The sequence below is a fragment of the Drosophila arizonae genome, chromosome 4 (assembly GCF_054131065.1).
Source record: "Drosophila arizonae isolate 15081-1271.41 chromosome 4, UAZ_ARI_1.0, whole genome shotgun sequence".
Classification (NCBI taxonomy): Eukaryota; Metazoa; Arthropoda; class Insecta; order Diptera; family Drosophilidae; genus Drosophila; species Drosophila arizonae.
The window spans coordinates 12,546,001-12,562,467 of record NC_142924.1 but is presented as its reverse complement, the minus strand read 5'-3'; the positions used below and the strand labels follow the sequence as shown (position 1 = coordinate 12,562,467).

Sequence of the window (16,467 nt, the reverse complement as noted above, 5' to 3'; positions counted from 1 at the left end):
ATGAATATTAATAAGCGAATCCCAGCATGCAATGCAAATTTGACTAAAGTGTTTAATCAAATATTAAGTTTAAAATATTTATTAAAATTTCAAGCATAGCCCGCTCGAATCAATTTCATTCTCATGTATTTCTGTGCGTGTTAATAGTTTATGGAGTGTAAAGCATTTGATTGCCAGAGTGTTGTAGCAAATAGCTTCTGACAGCTGATGTCACATGCAACGCTGTGTGAAGCCAAGTGAACTGTAGCGCTTTCTCACTCACTCCTGCACTGTCTCTCTCTTTCGGTGCTCCATCGTGTCTCTATGTGCATGTCAAGGTTGACATGAAGTCTGGCACCCTCTTTTTGCGCCCCTGGCTCTGACAGCTTCTGAGGGGATTCTGCTGCAAGCTCGAGCAGTTTCAGTTTCCATTTCTTTCTACGATTGCCATGTTAGTCGGGGGTGCTATAATACGTGCGGCGAGCATCTCAAATATTCAACTGTCGCTCGCGTTATCTCACAGTCTCTTTGTGTTTATTCTCTTCTTGCAGATATAAAATCGAGGTGGCCGGCAAGAGTCTGCCGGTGCTGACGAATCTGGACAAGGGCCGCTATGGCGTGATTGTGTTTGAGAATCTGGACAAGTATCTCAACATGGACAAGTGGAATCGCGAGCTGCTGGACAAGTATTGCCGCGAATACTCTGTGGGCATTGTGGGCTTCGTCAGTCCCAGCGAGGAGACGCTGGTCGGTGCCCAGCTGCGCGACTTTCCGCTCTTTGTGCACACGAACCTGCGACTGCGAGACGCCAGCCTGAATCCCAGCTCCTCGGTGCTGCGTCTCACGCGTGCTGGGGAAACGGCCTGGGGTGCCCTGCCGGGCGACGATTGGGCGGTGTTCCAGCACAATCACAGCACCTACGAGCCGGTGGAGTGGGCGCAGCGCAACACCCAGGAGTATCCGGCGGACAGTGTGGGTCAGGTGCAGCTGCCGCTGACCACGGTGCTGCAGGATCGCGGCCAGCTGGATGGCATACAGCGCGTGCTCTTTGGGAGCAGTCTGCGATTCTGGCTGCATCGATTGGTGTTCCTCGACGCACTTAGCTACCTCAGTCATGGCCAGCTGAGTCTCAGCTTGGAGCGCATGATCCTGGTGGACATCGATGACATCTTTGTGGGCGAGAAGGGCACTCGGCTGCGGCCGGACGATGTGCGCGCTCTGATTGCCACGCAGAAGATCATTGGCGGCATGGTGCCCGGGTTCCGTTTCAATTTGGGCTTCTCCGGCAAGTACTACCATCACGGCACCCGGGAGGAGAATCTGGGCGACGACTTCCTGCTGCAGAATGTGCAGGAGTTCAACTGGTTCTCGCACATGTGGAAGCACCAGCAGCCGCATCTCTACGACAACCTCACCCTGCTCATGGCCGAGATGCAGATGAACTTTGCGTTCGCCAAGGAGCACAATATTCCCACGAGCTCCGGTTACTCCATATCGCCGCATCATTCGGGTGTCTATCCGGCGCACGAGCTGCTCTACATGGCCTGGAAGCAGGTGTGGAACGTGAAGGTCACCTCCACCGAGGAGTATCCGCATTTGCGGCCGGCTCGCCTGCGCCGTGGCTTCATCCACCGGAATATAATGGTGCTGCCGCGGCAGACGTGTGGCCTGTTCACCCACACCATGTACATAGATAGGTATCCGGGTGGGCGGGATAAGCTGGACGAGTCCATACAGGGCGGCGAGCTGTTCCAGACCATCGTCTACAATCCCATCAACATATTTATGACGCACATGTCCAACTATGGCTCCGATCGCCTGGCGCTCTACACATTCCAATCGGTCATCAAGTTCCTGCAGTGCTGGACCAATCTGAAGCTGGCCTCGGCACCGCCCATTCAGCTCGCTGAGATGTACTTCCGCCTGCATCCCGAGGAGGTGGATCCCGTGTGGGGCAATCCCTGCGATGATGCGCGCCACAAGAAGATCTGGTCGAAGACCAAGAGCTGCGACTCCCTGCCCAAATTCCTGGTCATTGGGCCGCAGAAGACGGGCACCACCGCCCTCTACACATTCCTCTCGATGCATGGCAGCGTGGCCAGCAACATACCCAGCCCGGACACCTTCGAGGAGGTGCAGTTCTTCAATGGCAACAACTACTACCGCGGCCTCGACTGGTACATGGACTTCTTTCCCTCGGAAACGCTGCCCAACACCAGCTCCCCCATGCCCACTGCCGTGGGCACGCCGCGCTACATGTTCGAGAAGAGCGCCACCTACTTCGACGGCGAGGCGGTGCCTAAGCGGGCGCACGCTCTCCTGCCCCATGCCAAGATCGTGACCATTCTCATATCGCCAGCGAAGCGCGCCTACTCCTGGTATCAGCATCAGCGCGCTCACGGCGATGTCATAGCGAACAACTACAGTTTCTATCAGGTGAGTGCTTCAGAGTATATAACAGCTGGTGAGAGGGCGAGAGGGAGAGAGTGAATGTGTGAATGCTTGAGGAATGCGTATGAATACCTAAACTGTAGACGTATATGCCTCTAGATCTGATTGGCTAGCATTTGCAGCTGAGCATTATATGAACTATCTTCTCACTCTCTCGCTCTGTGTCTCTCTCTCTCTCTCTCTCTCTCACACTTTTTATTTCTCTCTCTGTCTGTAATCCTCACTCGGTCTGTCTCACTCCACTATGTCTGTTGTCTGTCTATCTCCGTCTATAATTCTCACTACCTCTCTCATCTTTTCCTTCTCACTCTCTCTCTTTCTCCTTATATCTCTCTCTCTCTCTCTCTCTCTCTCTCTTTCTCTCAGTTTCAACATAGATCAGCTATAACATAGATATAATGCAAGCTAATTTAGCACTTACTACGCTTCCAAACACAAATCTGAAACAAACTTGAAAATGTTCTTTAGATATCAACAAAGTCTGAACGACATTGAAGTCCTAAGTTCTTCAGCAACAATTGCCCGAATAATAAGTTCTTGTATATTCCCAATTATGCCAATTTTCCACAAACTTTGTGCAAGAGTTTCATTTTCATAGCAATTTAAGTGTTAGTCTCCAAGAGTATTCAAATAAAGTTGGGACAAGAATTTGTCAGCAATTAAGCTGTGAGTGCAACAACCATTTAACTACCTCGACTCCTGCCAAAGCATAAATATATCCGAAGCAGGACTCTGCAATGCAATGAGTGACACACACACGTACACACACACACGCACACAGCTCTGACCAGCTCTGTTTTTGGCAAGATTGTTTTTGGTTCATTAGTCAACAGCTGTCAGCTGCAAATGCACAGAAATCTAATGAACTATCCATCAATTCAGCATGAGCTTAGCCAAGCAGAACATGCAACGCAACCACAAGCTGCACTTGCAACTGGTTTGATGTGGCATTTATTGCCAATGCCATTGCCATTGCTGTTTGGAGAGCAGCTCTTCAAAATGAAAATTCATTTGGCGCTCCACAAAATCGCTTTTCGATTTTATTTACCCAAACCTCCCATGTCACCACGCCCCCCACTCGGACTGTTGTCGCCTTAGAGTGAAGCAACTTGTCGGCATCATTTTTCGATTTGCATGCAGATTCCTTTTTGGCCAACAGCTGAGTGCAATGCCAATTGCAGCATATTTAGTTGCACCTGCCGCATGCAGCATTGGCCAGCTTAACACATGTTTGCAGTGACACGCCCACGCCCCTGCTGCTGCCCCCTCAGCCTTTTGCTTGCCTTGCTCAACATTTTTGACATGTGTTCGACCCGATGTCTCCCAATGTCTGAAGTCGACCATTAAATTGGTCACAGCACATGAACTTGAGTTATATAAGTATGGGTATATATATATGTATATGTATATACATCGTATCGTATGTCGTATGTCTTTAACTTTTTGACATTTGCTTCTTTGGCCAGGTCATAACGGCTAGCGACTCGGCACCGCGCGCTCTGAAGGATTTGCGTAATCGCTGCCTGAATCCGGGCAAATACGCACAGCACCTGGAGCACTGGCTGGCCTACTATCCCGCCCAGCAGCTGCACATCATCGATGGCGAGCAATTGCGCCTCAATCCCATCGATGTGATGAACGAGCTGCAGCGCTTTTTGAAAATCCAACCGCTCCTCGACTATTCCAATCACCTGCGCTACGATGTGAAAAAGGGCTTCTACTGCCAGGCTGTCAGCGAGAAGCGCAATAAATGCCTCGGCAAGTCCAAGGGGCGCCAATATCCCCAAATGGATGAGCGCAGTGCCAAGCTGTTGCAGCGGTAAGTAAAACCAAAAAAGAACAAAAAATATGAGTAAAAAAAAACTAAAAAAACTGAAACAAAGCAAAAAACACAAAACGAATGCAAACGGAATAAAAAACGGGTCGTATGAGTGATTTGGGTTGGTTTTGGGGCGACAGACAGATGACGACGTCGGCGCTGCTGCTTTGAGTGAAGGATTAATGAACACACCCACACATGCAGTGTGAGCATGTGTGTGTGAGATGGTAGATAGAATAGTTGTGGGCGTCACTAAGAGGCAGGAGCTCTCAGAGAAGCGGCAGGTTTTTGTGTGTGTGTGTGTGTGTGTGTGTGTGTGTGTGTGTGGATGCGGCATTTTTGCGGCCATGGAAAGTGCACTTTGCTGTACGACTGCAATTCCGGATGCCAGCTGTCAGTTTGGCGTGAGCCCTTTTTATATTCAGTGATTCGAGCAGGCGGCTAAACGAGCCACTTTTATTAGACATCACAATGAACCGAGCATCAAATATGAAAAGGAAACCCGAAGCACTTCAAGCAACAGCAGCAGCTGAAGCAGCAGCTTAGGGAGTTCATTAGACTGACAGATGATGTGGCACTAGTGCATGATGTAGCTCGTTTCGAATGACAGAGAAATATGCAATATCTGCCCAGATCTGACAAGGAGTTATTACTATACCTTAAATTCGCATTACTTTGGCAATACATAACTGAAATTCATCAGCTCATTTCGAATTTGAAATTTGAATCGTCGTGAACAATCAACAAGTTCCAGCGAACCGCAGCTGGTTCAGCCGTTACATCTGTTATGCAAATGCGAATTCGAACTCGAAAGCTGTCTTTGCTTGTGCACTGCTTAACTCATGCTCTCCCTTTTTCTCTCACCCTTTTTAGCTACTATCTGAACCACAATACGGCGCTGGTAAAGCTGCTGAAGAAGCTCGGCTCACGTCCCATACCCCAGTGGCTCAAGGATGATTTGTCGACGGGCACGTGATAGCAGCTGTTTGGAGGCGTGGCCATTGGCGCAGTCGAACTTGGAATTGGTCTAGGAATTGGCATTGGCGGCAACAAATATCGCAAAATGCGTGCGAAACTCAGGAAACAGTTGCACTGGCTACAGCTGACGGCGGCAGCGGCAGCGCCTGGAACTATGCGTGCTGGCAGCAGCGAGAGAAGCAGCGGCAGAGGCAGAGGCAGCGACAGCGACAGCGAACACAAAAACAACAACAGAGCGAAAAGAACAAAAAAACATAATTAGCTACTTTGAATATGCATAAATCTAGCTTGTTGTCGTTGTCGTTGTTGTTGCAATTTAATGATGTCGCTGCAGTTGGCAGCTGAATGCAAAAACAGTTAACTAGCGCATGTGTGTGTCTGTGTGCGTGTGTGTGTTGTATAGGTGTGCGTAATTGTGTAAATACTATAATGGAATCTGTGCATGAGTGTATGTATGTGTGTGTGTGTGTCTCTGCTGCCAGCGCATTGTAATCTATAGCAGAAAAGCATCATGAATAAATGCATAAATGCATTTCATGCGCTTTGTTAGTTGTTCAAAAATATTATGCTAGAAAAAAAACAGACAAAGAAAAATTACAAACAAAAAAAAAAAAAAACATGAATTATTAAAACATGAGAGAGGGAGAGAGAGGAAATGTGTGTAAAACCCATAAAAATCAGAGCCAATTACGCAAACGTTTGTAACGGTAATTATGCGCCCAATTAACTGCGACTTGATTCATTTCGTTAATACCTCAGAACAATTTTGTTGTCAACTCACTTATCAAAGACTCCAGACACACACAACAACAACAATTGCAGAAATATTAATAGCTGAACTATATAAATATTTATGTTTTCAACAATTTGTATACTATATTTGATTAACAATTTTAATCCATGCCAAAACTGTGAAGCCCGTCTTAACAGTTACGAGTGCTATACCTATGTTACATATATAGATATAGATATATATATATATTTGAATAAGGCTGCTATTTGTTTTAAGTGCGTATTGTAAATGTTTTTAGGCGAACGCATCGAACGACAAGGAAAATGCTTAAATGAAACCTTTCTAGTTTTATGTTTAAAGCACTAAGCAAAGCTCTATATATAGTATATATATTGTATAGTTGGATATATATATAAATATATATAAACTAGTTAAAAGTTTAGATTCGTAATGCGACAATAATAAAAGCGAAAATTTAAATGCACTTTGTGTTTTTATTTATTCAAAAATTGGCGCCAGATCAACTTATCCATAATCACCCTGCTTAGCCAGTACACAAACCAGTACAGTGTATTCGCTCAATTTGGCCTTGCCATATCGGTAGATTTTAGTTTACATTTAACGAAAAAAACACAACGAAGACTGTCATTGAACAGCCAGCCACCTAGCGTAGTGTTATGCTAAACTTTCTGTTAAAAAAAATGTATATTTCTTATATATAAAAACTAAATGAAAATACATTATATTTCTGTGAATTAAAAATATAGACAAAAAAGCAATGTAGTTTATTTCATTTTTGTCTGGCCAGTTTCTATCGAAACCTGTGTGTGCATACCAGCCGGCACCGATTGTCAGCCCAGACAGCTCAGCTGTTGTCGAACTTTCGAACTGCCAACATGCGATTGCGCCAAAGGGGGTCTAGCTGTCTGATTGGATTTTAACAGCAGTCTGTTATCATTCTTACACGCGCGCGGTTCGGCTACTTCGTTTGGCGAATTGCGGCTGCTTTCGTTAGAGCCTAAGCTTTATAAATTTAGAATTTCAATTAAATAATAGACACCGTGTAGCAATAGAAAAAAAGCCGCCGCCACCATCACGAGTGCCGTAGAGTGACGTCGCTGCCAAAGTCAATGCCAGAGTCGAGTGCAAAGTGCGAAACAAAATAATCGGCAAAGCCGCAGCTCGAGCTTAATTTAATATTTATAATACAAAAGATAAAAATACATATAACGCAGTTAATATCAATAGCTAAAGCATATTTAATAATCCTATCTCTCTCTTCTGTGCGAAACATGTGCCGCGTCTAGTTTCTTAGTGAAAACAGCAAACACCCAAAGTGAAAAAAAAAAAACAAAAAAAGTTAAAACCGGTAAATTCTTACCCTTTGCCTCATTGTCTGATTCTCGTCTTTCCAACTTTTTGCGCGTCGTCTTTGTTGTTCTTGTTGTTGCTGCTGTTGTTGTTCTGTTGTTTCTGTTACTGTTACTGTTGTTGTGGCACTGTTGCATTTTGTTTAACATAAACATTATAACTAAATTTCTATCAGTCGGATTTAAAAAGTCAAAGCAGCCAAATCTTTTTTTTTTTTCTTTTTTTTTTTTTGTATAGGCGACGTTTGGAAAATTTCGGAACTATTGGTTTCTTTCATTTATTTATTGGTACTCAAATCAGAACAGCAATATTTGTAAATGTAGTTGTGATCTTTACAATCCAACCATAAATACTTGCAGATCTAAATTATCGAATGTCCAAATTGCAAATATCTTTTGAGTTCTTAAAACAATTTTAAATGAAGTTTCAAGCAGCGCCAACTCTGATCAGCAGCTAAGTGAAAATACAGCAACAACAACAATAATAATAATAATAACAGCGACAATAGCAAGAACGGAGATAGTAGCAGTAGATCTTACTCATTGCTTCTGTCTCCCTCTTCCACCCATTCGCCACCTCAGCCCTCGTCATTGCAGCAGCGCCTCGTTTCCTGCTCTCGTGAATCATAGTGAATTGTTTAGTTGTTGTTGTTGCTGTGATCTCGCGTGGCAAGTTCCAAGTTTGGCACTAGCACCAGTTCCAGCTCCAGCTTCAGCTCCAACTGCAACTCCAGCTCGAGCCGTCCCAGCATGTCCAGGCACGGCCTCATCTTACTGGGCAACATTAGTCAGCTCCTGTTGAGTCGTTCCAATGTGCGCCCGTTCGAGCGCTGCGGCCGGCGTATGAGGCCGGTGACTGCGACTTTTGCAACACTGGTAAGTGAAACGTCCTATAAATATATACACACACCCATATAACCATACACACATACACCCATACGCCCACACGTGCGTGTGCCTCGTGGCGCTCCGGGAGAGCAGCTGTTGTCTGCCGGCCACTATTCGAAATTATAAAAATACACACACTTGTTCTTTGACTTCGCTGCCGGCAGCGACAAAAATGTACATATGTACATATGTATGTGTGCATATATACACATATTTACATTATACATATGTATGTATGTATGTGCATATATTATACAACATGCGTGAGTTTGAAAACGTTCGTGTGTGCACATTTAAATTATTAAAATTTATGCGAAAGTAGAAACATGCTAACACAATAGCAATACACTTATATATAACTTATACTATATACATATGCACATACATATACATTCGTACATTCCATACACAAAGCTGTATGGATACATTCTATTATGTTATATTCTTTGCTATTCTTTTTACATGCTTTCTTTTGTTTTTGTTATTTGCTTTTGCACACTTGGAAGCCGCATCGCCAACTTCCAAGCTCTCCCATCACTATGCTCAGTTGCTCTCCTTCTCCCTCTCTCTCTCTCTCTTTCTCTTTGTCTGTGTTGTTTTTGCCTGAAACTTCAATTGAAGTTCGCTCACATTGAGCCACATGGCGCAAGCGGGCAATGTTAAGCAACATCTGTATATGGGAGTGTGTGTGCGTGTGTGTGTGTGAGCTAACAGCCTGTAATATTTACGCTGTGTTTGTTTTTGCATTTATTTGACATTGAGAGCGATCAGATTTTCGATTTGTAAGCGCTCTGTTCAGTGAATGTCAAACTGTGTGAATGAGATTTTTTTCTTAATCACTCTTGCTCTCTCTCTCTCTGTTTCTCTGACCCTCTAACTCGTGTTACTCACTCGAACTTGTTGTTTAATGAATCATTGTAGGGCTCACCCCCTATCAGCATTTTCATTTTCGGTGCTTTGCACCGCCTTTTCAAGAGAAGTGACAGCTTTATCAGCAGCCCAGTCTCAGGTGATACATTTAACGGCCCACGCAGCGGGAGGCGCAGGAAAAGGGAGTGAGCAACAAACAAATTTATTTACGCACACTGTCCATAACATGGTCTTTTATGGCAAATGCGATTTGCATACGAAATGATAAAATTCATCGTTATTCGTTTGTTCGAGCAGACGTAGAGAGACAGAGAGAGAGAAAAGCAGAGCGAAAAGATACAAGAGAGAGATTGAGGGAGAGCTGAATTTTTATTTGTCTTGCCTATGTAAATGCGAGCGGGAGTCGCGACGGCAAATACAACCCAAACAATACAAAAGTGTTGACAAAAAAATGTCACACAGAGCTGTAAAAAAAAAACAAAAAAAAAAAAGTTTTATCAGCAGAACAGCTGGGTGGGTCGAGGACTGAGAGCTTTAGGGGGCGGTCGGTCGGTCGGGTACCCTGTCAACATTATTTGATACTCGCGAGAGATATAACGGCACATTATTTGCATTATATGGTGTTTTTCTTGTGCTCCGACACATATTGTTGTTGTTTTTGGCACTTAATTTACATCTCAGAGAGGCTGATTAAAGTCAACAAAACGAAAACGAACTCGACAACAACAACTGCATTGATTGCACTGAACAAACTCACCCACACACACACACATAGGTTGAGGAGGCACAGTGTGCACAGAGTGTCGCCAAATACTTCGCTCACATCCTCGTTCCGTCTCTGTGTTGGCCTGTCATAATTTTTAGTTTGGCACGTTCTTGCTCCACTTTTCATCTCCAAATTCTCTTACACTCGGGGCTTTGTTTCAAATTGTAACTAAAGCTTGTTTTCTTGTTCGTTATTTTTGCTGACACCTCCTCTACCCCAACCCCCTCAGATACTCGCCAAATTTATGTTTGAAAAAGTTTTATTGGCGCCATTCGGTCTGCCGCACAACAGAAAATGTGCGTTGGACTCGACTCGACCCGGACCGGGCTCAGCTCTCCGAAATACTTGCATCCGGGCCGTGCAATTCCGGTTGCCCACGTTAGCACGGATTTTGTTGTGCTGTATGCATTGCACTGGCTGCGATTTCTCCATTTGTTTTTCCTTGTTGCCGACACTGGGCGTTGGGGCGTGGCAGATGTGTTTCGGCCAACAATTATTTTCGGGCCAAGGCTGTAAATAAACTTTCCGATATGAAGCCAAACAAATGCAATTGATATTTGATTAAGGCACGGTCATACAGCGATTTCTGCAGCCGCAGCGTGGCAGAGTATCCTGCCAGCTATCCTGTCGTACAAATAGCCGAACAACAATAAAATCCAGGCAACAGACATATTTCTGCACACATTATTCAGCGCACAAAGCAACCGCTTTTATTGATTAATTTTCAATTGCACTTTAAATTTTGTCTACGCGCGCGTTCAACGAATGACACTCGAAAGCAATTTAGACCTATTAAAACATGCCACACAAGCGGCCTAGATACTTGTATACTGTGTAGTTGATATTGTCGTAACTATCAGCTAATATATGTATTAATCTTCATTGTTTTGCTTACGCTTGTGTATAATACTTGAGATGAAAGCTTTGGCAATAGTTAAATATAGTATATTTGTTATATTAATACTTTTAGAAAAATATATTAACTTTTTATATGTTGTATTATATTATTAGATATTAGCGTCATCTAAAGTATAAATATGTTTACAAATATATATTTAACAAATATACTATGCACTGCCAAAGTTTTCATCTCAAGTAAATAAGTATATGTACACATATACATATATATGCTTATTCTACTATCTCAAGTGTGTCTTAGCAATCATCCCACGTCTCTTAGCGCCTCAGCTATCGCTGGCTGCCCTTTCAAGTGGCACGATAAGGTTCATTATCATTTATGATATTTACGGTTTGCTTTTTATTGGGGAAGTAAATCAAAGCAAGTCAAATAATTGCTGTGGGCTATAATCGACTGCACAATACACTGTTTACATATTGAACGTAGATAGGGAGTGCCTAAAAATAGTTTTAAACATTTTCTTTAGTGAACGACTTATCAGTACTGATATATAATAAATACATATCGAATATACCCTTTTCATTAAGTGAGCAGAGCACATGCTATCTCTTATGCTTTCAACTATGCCAGATAAGAGTTTCTTGCCTTCTCTCTCTCTCTCTCTCTCTCTTTCTCTCTCTCTCTCTCTCTCTCTATCTTCTTAGCAAATATTTAACTATTGTCACTTGGCTAGCTTCTTCAACTCTTTATCTTTCAGCTCAAATCCGCTCCAAAGTTCGGTTTTTTTTTCAACTTGTCTGCACAAATGAGCCATGGATGTTTGCGGACCACTTAAAGTTTGCCCGTAACTTGCACATTTCAGCCAATTGCCGTTAGTTGGACAATTAACAAATTCTGGACTGCAGTTTGAGTGCAACGTTTTATAATCTGCAGCGCTGCATTGTTTGGATCTGCAACTTTTCTGTTTTAATGGACAAACTTAAAGTGGAAAGCAATGGGTTGAGTGCAAATATACTTCATCCACCTGCCAGCGCCCCGAAAAGCCATTTGGCTTAACCCATTCACAAACAGCCACCGCAGCAAATCTGCATTTTATACGAATTATCCTAGCTGCCCCCATTTCGAGAGCTCTCCTGGGCATTCAGCCAGCCATCCAGCCCAGCCAGCCTGGCCTCAAACAGTTAACTGGAAAGCTTGTGCACGTTTTCCCACATTTATCAGAGCGCCAAAATCTTTCAGCCAGCTAAAAATACAAGCAGCGCCAAACCAAGGCCAAACGCAGCGAAAGCAGCTGCAAGTTATTTGCATATGTGCGCAATAGTTTTGTGTGTGTGGAGAGGGCAGGATTTTGTTATCGCTGCAGTCTTTGGCAAACCCTCCTAATTAACTCAAACACAATTTGCCGAGGAGCCTACGGCCTACGACCTACAGGAGTCGCTTCTAATCCATTTCTCTGGCACTTAAATGATCATTAGAGCTTGTCGCGCTTCATCAGCAAATGTCAAGTGTGGCTATACAAGAATGTATATATAATTTTAACTATCACTGTTTTTATAGGTGTGGTTGTGTGTGTGTATTGTGTATATATCTGCCATTTCAATTTACCTGTCGGCCAATTGGTTTGGCTCAGTTTAGCCTTGCGTGCTATTGTTATACTCTTGACTTTTACTGTACTAACAGACCACCACCCATAGCCACCACCCACTCTCTACTGGCACTCCCACCCCAGCAGCCGCGTGGGAGTTTAAACGGCAGCATGATATGGCGATTTTATTGCACGAAAGACTATATTGCTTTAGCCACTTGCTTTGTTTTGACTTGCTCTGCGCTTCTTGCCCCTTGGTTGTTATTCCGGCCACATGCAGCCGTAAAAACACATGTTGAACTAACTGCAATGTTACGAGCAGCTGATAGCTAGTTAAGTTTTGCTTATCAGCCGCGCTTGATAACTCCTATCAGCTGACAAATGCTGTGCGTTTATCTAATGCAAATATTTTTCGCTCATGAATTCATCGCAATTGAATTTGCAGCTCTCATCGGCCAGCCCACATAAAACATTTTAATGCTATGCATAAATTATGCTGCTGGCCCGCAAATGGGTCATCCATTAAGGGTCGCTGCCGTTGGACTGCTCAAGAATATTTGCTGAACTTGGGCACAGATTTAAACTAAATTTATTGGTTCTGCTTGTTGATAATGCGTTGGCCAAACAACAAACAGTAAACAACAACAACAACAACATCAAACACCCTGTTGAGTGGCACTTGAAGCTGGCGCTCTAATTTATATAGTAAATATTTAGATTGTAAGCGCTACGCGAGTGACCCTAATCAAAGAGAGAGAGAGAGAAAGAGTGTGTGTGAGAGAGAGGAGAGCGTGAATGAGTGAATGAGAGTTGTTCCCCCAAAATCTTTGCATAAATTTCCAAGCATTTAAAAGGTTCAGCAACAACAAAAGCCACAAAGAAAAACCCCAAGCTAACTGCATAAAAAGCCTGTTAATAATTCAGGGCGTGTCTAAGACTACGCCCACCCCCTTTGCTTGTCTATGCTGTGTGTGTGTTGAGTGCCTGGTCACAGCCCAGCTACCGAAGAAGCTGCTTCATCTCAGCTGCCAACTCTCCCAGTTCAAGTCCCAGTTGCCAGTTGCCCTGTCAGCTCCAGCTTCCCTGTGCCGCGAGTGCAAATTTTCCTATTATATGCAAATGTTTCACTCCTAGAGCAACTTGGCACAAAATGAGCTACATAAATTGCTTAGGATTATATATATTTTTTGGTGAGCTGTGGCTGAGTACATGCAAAAAGGTAGTCGACTAGGCTGAGAGTCTTAATTGGGTGCTAACTAGTGGGATATGTGTGGATGTGTGGTGCGATGGTACTCGGTGGATTTTAATTTAATTTCATGTGGAGTTAATTTTAAAGTACTAAAAATATGTTGAAGAAATTAAATTACCAGTTAATTCATTCCTGAAAATAATAGATAGAAAATAATAAACAATAAATTTTATTGCTGTATTATCATTAACTATTGTCAAAATATATTTCTATGCGTATATTCGTTAGAGGTTAGATAATTTGGAATATTAAGTAATCTGTGCACAAGTATATCATATGAAATATATTGTAAACATTAAACAACAAATACAAATCTTAAAAAATATATAGACATTAAGTTTCTGAAAATCCAATCAAGATTATAAATCATTCAAGATATAAATATCTATTCTTGGCACCAATTTTACGCACTGAGCATATTTTTCAAAATTGAAAAATCTCTAGCAATTTTTTTTTAGCAAACAAAAGTTTAAAACAATTGTTATTAATTTTAATTTATGTATTATGAAAGTATGTTAATTACGAATGTTTTTTATAGTAATTTATAGATGTGAAAGGTGTCTGATATGATAAAAATAAATATTTTATAAAATATTTATTTACATATTATATTGAATTATGGAAAATATATTGACTGAATCTTTGAGAATCACTGAAAAAGTAAATAAAGAAATGTATATTTCTTATGCATATTGTATTTTCAATAAATATATCTAGTTAGAGCATTTGAAATGTGCTGCATTGGAGCTTGCCCTCAAATTCGCTGTTGCCGGCTAGCTTATTACTATAAACTCCCTGAATTATGTCGTTTGCATGTCCTGTCCGTAGGAGCTGGCACAGTTTGCGAGCCACTTAACGCAGCCACGTTTCAGTTGTGCTGGCGTTTTCAGCTGACACGCCTCGCTTTTTTTGGTTTTTATAATCACACGCCGTTGGTTGCGCTGTGAATCTAGGCGTGTCCTGTCTCGCTGCGCTCTATTCAAGGCTCTGAATCTGCCTAATGCTATGCTCCTATCTAATTGTAAGCAAATTAAAGTTAGTTCGTGCCTTTATAGTTGACGCCTTGACTCGCAGTTTCCAAAAAAGCGCATGCAAAAAGGACACACACACACGCGCAGACAAGGACATGCTCAAGAGTCAAAGGATCTGTCTTGATGTAAGGCCTACATTTTTGCTCTCCTTCTTTTTTTGTGTGGCAAGCTCCAAATATTTTTCGTGCAGCTGTTCAAGGCGCTGGCAGCTGGCAGCTGGCTTTAGTCCTGTTTTCTTTGCATTTTGTATACGTTCGTCTTTCGTTCTTTCCTTTTCCTCGTTTGCTATGTAAAATAAATTATTAAAACTATATATGCACAATCTGGCCTCTGCATTTATTTATGCGAGAAATTATTCATTATTATTCTATAATTTCTAGTCGGAATGTGCTTTTGTTTTCATCGGAAGCTTAGTGAATCGCAATGTGCATTGCGTAGTTTGTTTAAATGATTAATGCAATTACTCAGCTGGTTCTACGATGCTGCTTCAATTGCCGCTAGGATAGAGTGGAATATTTGCGCCATTTCTGTTATTACAGCCTGTAACTTGGCACGCACTTGGCGCATCCGGAGTTTATGCTTGGCTCAGCTAACGGGCGTCCGTTTACGTCCTTTAAATTGCTCGACTGTTTTAATGCCTCAATTTGTTGACGGCAGCTCCACATCCATGTCAGCTACTCTATCTATCTCGCTCTCGCTCTCCCTCTCATTCCCTGTGTATTCGTGAGGCTCATCCAATTCGCCATTTCACATGCCACTCTTTGCTCGCCTTTGGCACTGGGCCAGCTGTATGTAGATATTGGTGCTTATGACGTTGGCCGCCGGGCGAATTTTAGTGTTTTCCCAGCTTAGAGTCGACAATGTGTGTCTACACGTTTTGTCATTAACCAACTATAAATTAATTTGCAATTTCAATAAGCTTCATTTGCTCACCTACACTGCCAAGCTCTGCTCTCTTCTCTATAATTTTTGCCCACTCTCTCGAATTACATTGCCTGAACTACTAAAACTATGTTAATTTTTGCCTTAATTGCCTAAAAACATAATGGTCTCGTGACATACACACATTCATACATACACATACGCAACGTGCATTGTCTATTGTTGGCCAAGTTGGCTAACCACTTTGCCAAAGACAATAATTCAAATGTGTTTAGCTAAATGCCTCGCCCAATTCCCATAAGGTGCATTCGCCGTTCCCAAACTAAACTGGGCCATAAAACATATTCTCAGTGCCCAAACAGCAGACAGATTCTGGCCAACAGAGCCGACCAAGTCAGCTAAGTAGCTTTGTTCACTTTCACTAGAGCCATGTGTTGGCCATGTTAGTAAGTCGCAATGCAAACGTCCAAATGGCCCTTTTATCTATCGCAGCCATCGCAGCAGCTGTTTTATTCCCATTTCTGACTTATGACAGCGGCAACGACAAATAGCATAAACGTTTTGCACATTTCTTATTTTTGTTTGCTGTATTTCTCTGCTTTGATATGTTCGCCGAAATTCATTTCATTTGCCAATACATCCATATGGATGCTTGGCTGTATCTGTTACTAATTTTAGTTTGTCTGCCTTTCGTATTTCATTGCTTTTATCTGGCTTTTTGTTATGCTCGAGCGAAAAACATTTTTCTGACATTCTCGTTGATATTTTTGATAGTCTCCGTTGCCGTTCGCTGTTCAGCCTCAGCCTCCGCCTCTGCCTCTGCCTCTACCTCTACCTCTACCTCAGCCGCTGCCTGGCTTTTCCATTGCTTGTTTACTCTATTCGTTTACCTGCTCTGGTTTCTCTCTCGCTTTTCAACTACCAAAATGTTTACGCAGTGAAAATGTATTTCTATTTACTCATTGCAAAAAAACGAGCAAATAAATAGCCAACTAGCTATAGATTCG

General features: G+C 42.6%; 2 protein-coding genes across 4 annotated transcripts in view; both read left to right on the top strand.

Annotated features, from left to right (window-relative positions):
* Window positions 1–7,296, top strand: part of sfl (N-deacetylase and N-sulfotransferase sfl) — a 56,053-nt gene extending 48,757 nt beyond the window's left edge. The window contains exons 4-6 of the mRNA XM_018008385.2: window positions 531–2,415; window positions 3,897–4,249; window positions 5,123–7,296. Coding sequence (XP_017863874.2) covers window positions 531–2,415; window positions 3,897–4,249; window positions 5,123–5,225 — 2,341 coding nt within the window. The 3' untranslated portion in view covers window positions 5,226–7,296. The remainder of the gene's footprint in view (window positions 1–530; window positions 2,416–3,896; window positions 4,250–5,122) is intronic.
* Window positions 6,902–16,467, top strand: part of MCU (mitochondrial calcium uniporter) — a 45,341-nt gene continuing 35,775 nt past the window's right edge. For 2 of the 3 annotated variants that reach the window (XM_018008230.2, XM_089466918.1), the window contains exon 1: window positions 7,702–8,206. In XM_018008230.2, coding sequence (XP_017863719.1) covers window positions 8,081–8,206 — 126 coding nt within the window. In that variant the 5' untranslated portion in view covers window positions 7,702–8,080. Of the gene's footprint in view, window positions 7,330–7,568; window positions 8,207–16,467 lie in introns of those variants that run through there. The other variant, XM_089466920.1, reaches the window with a different exon arrangement.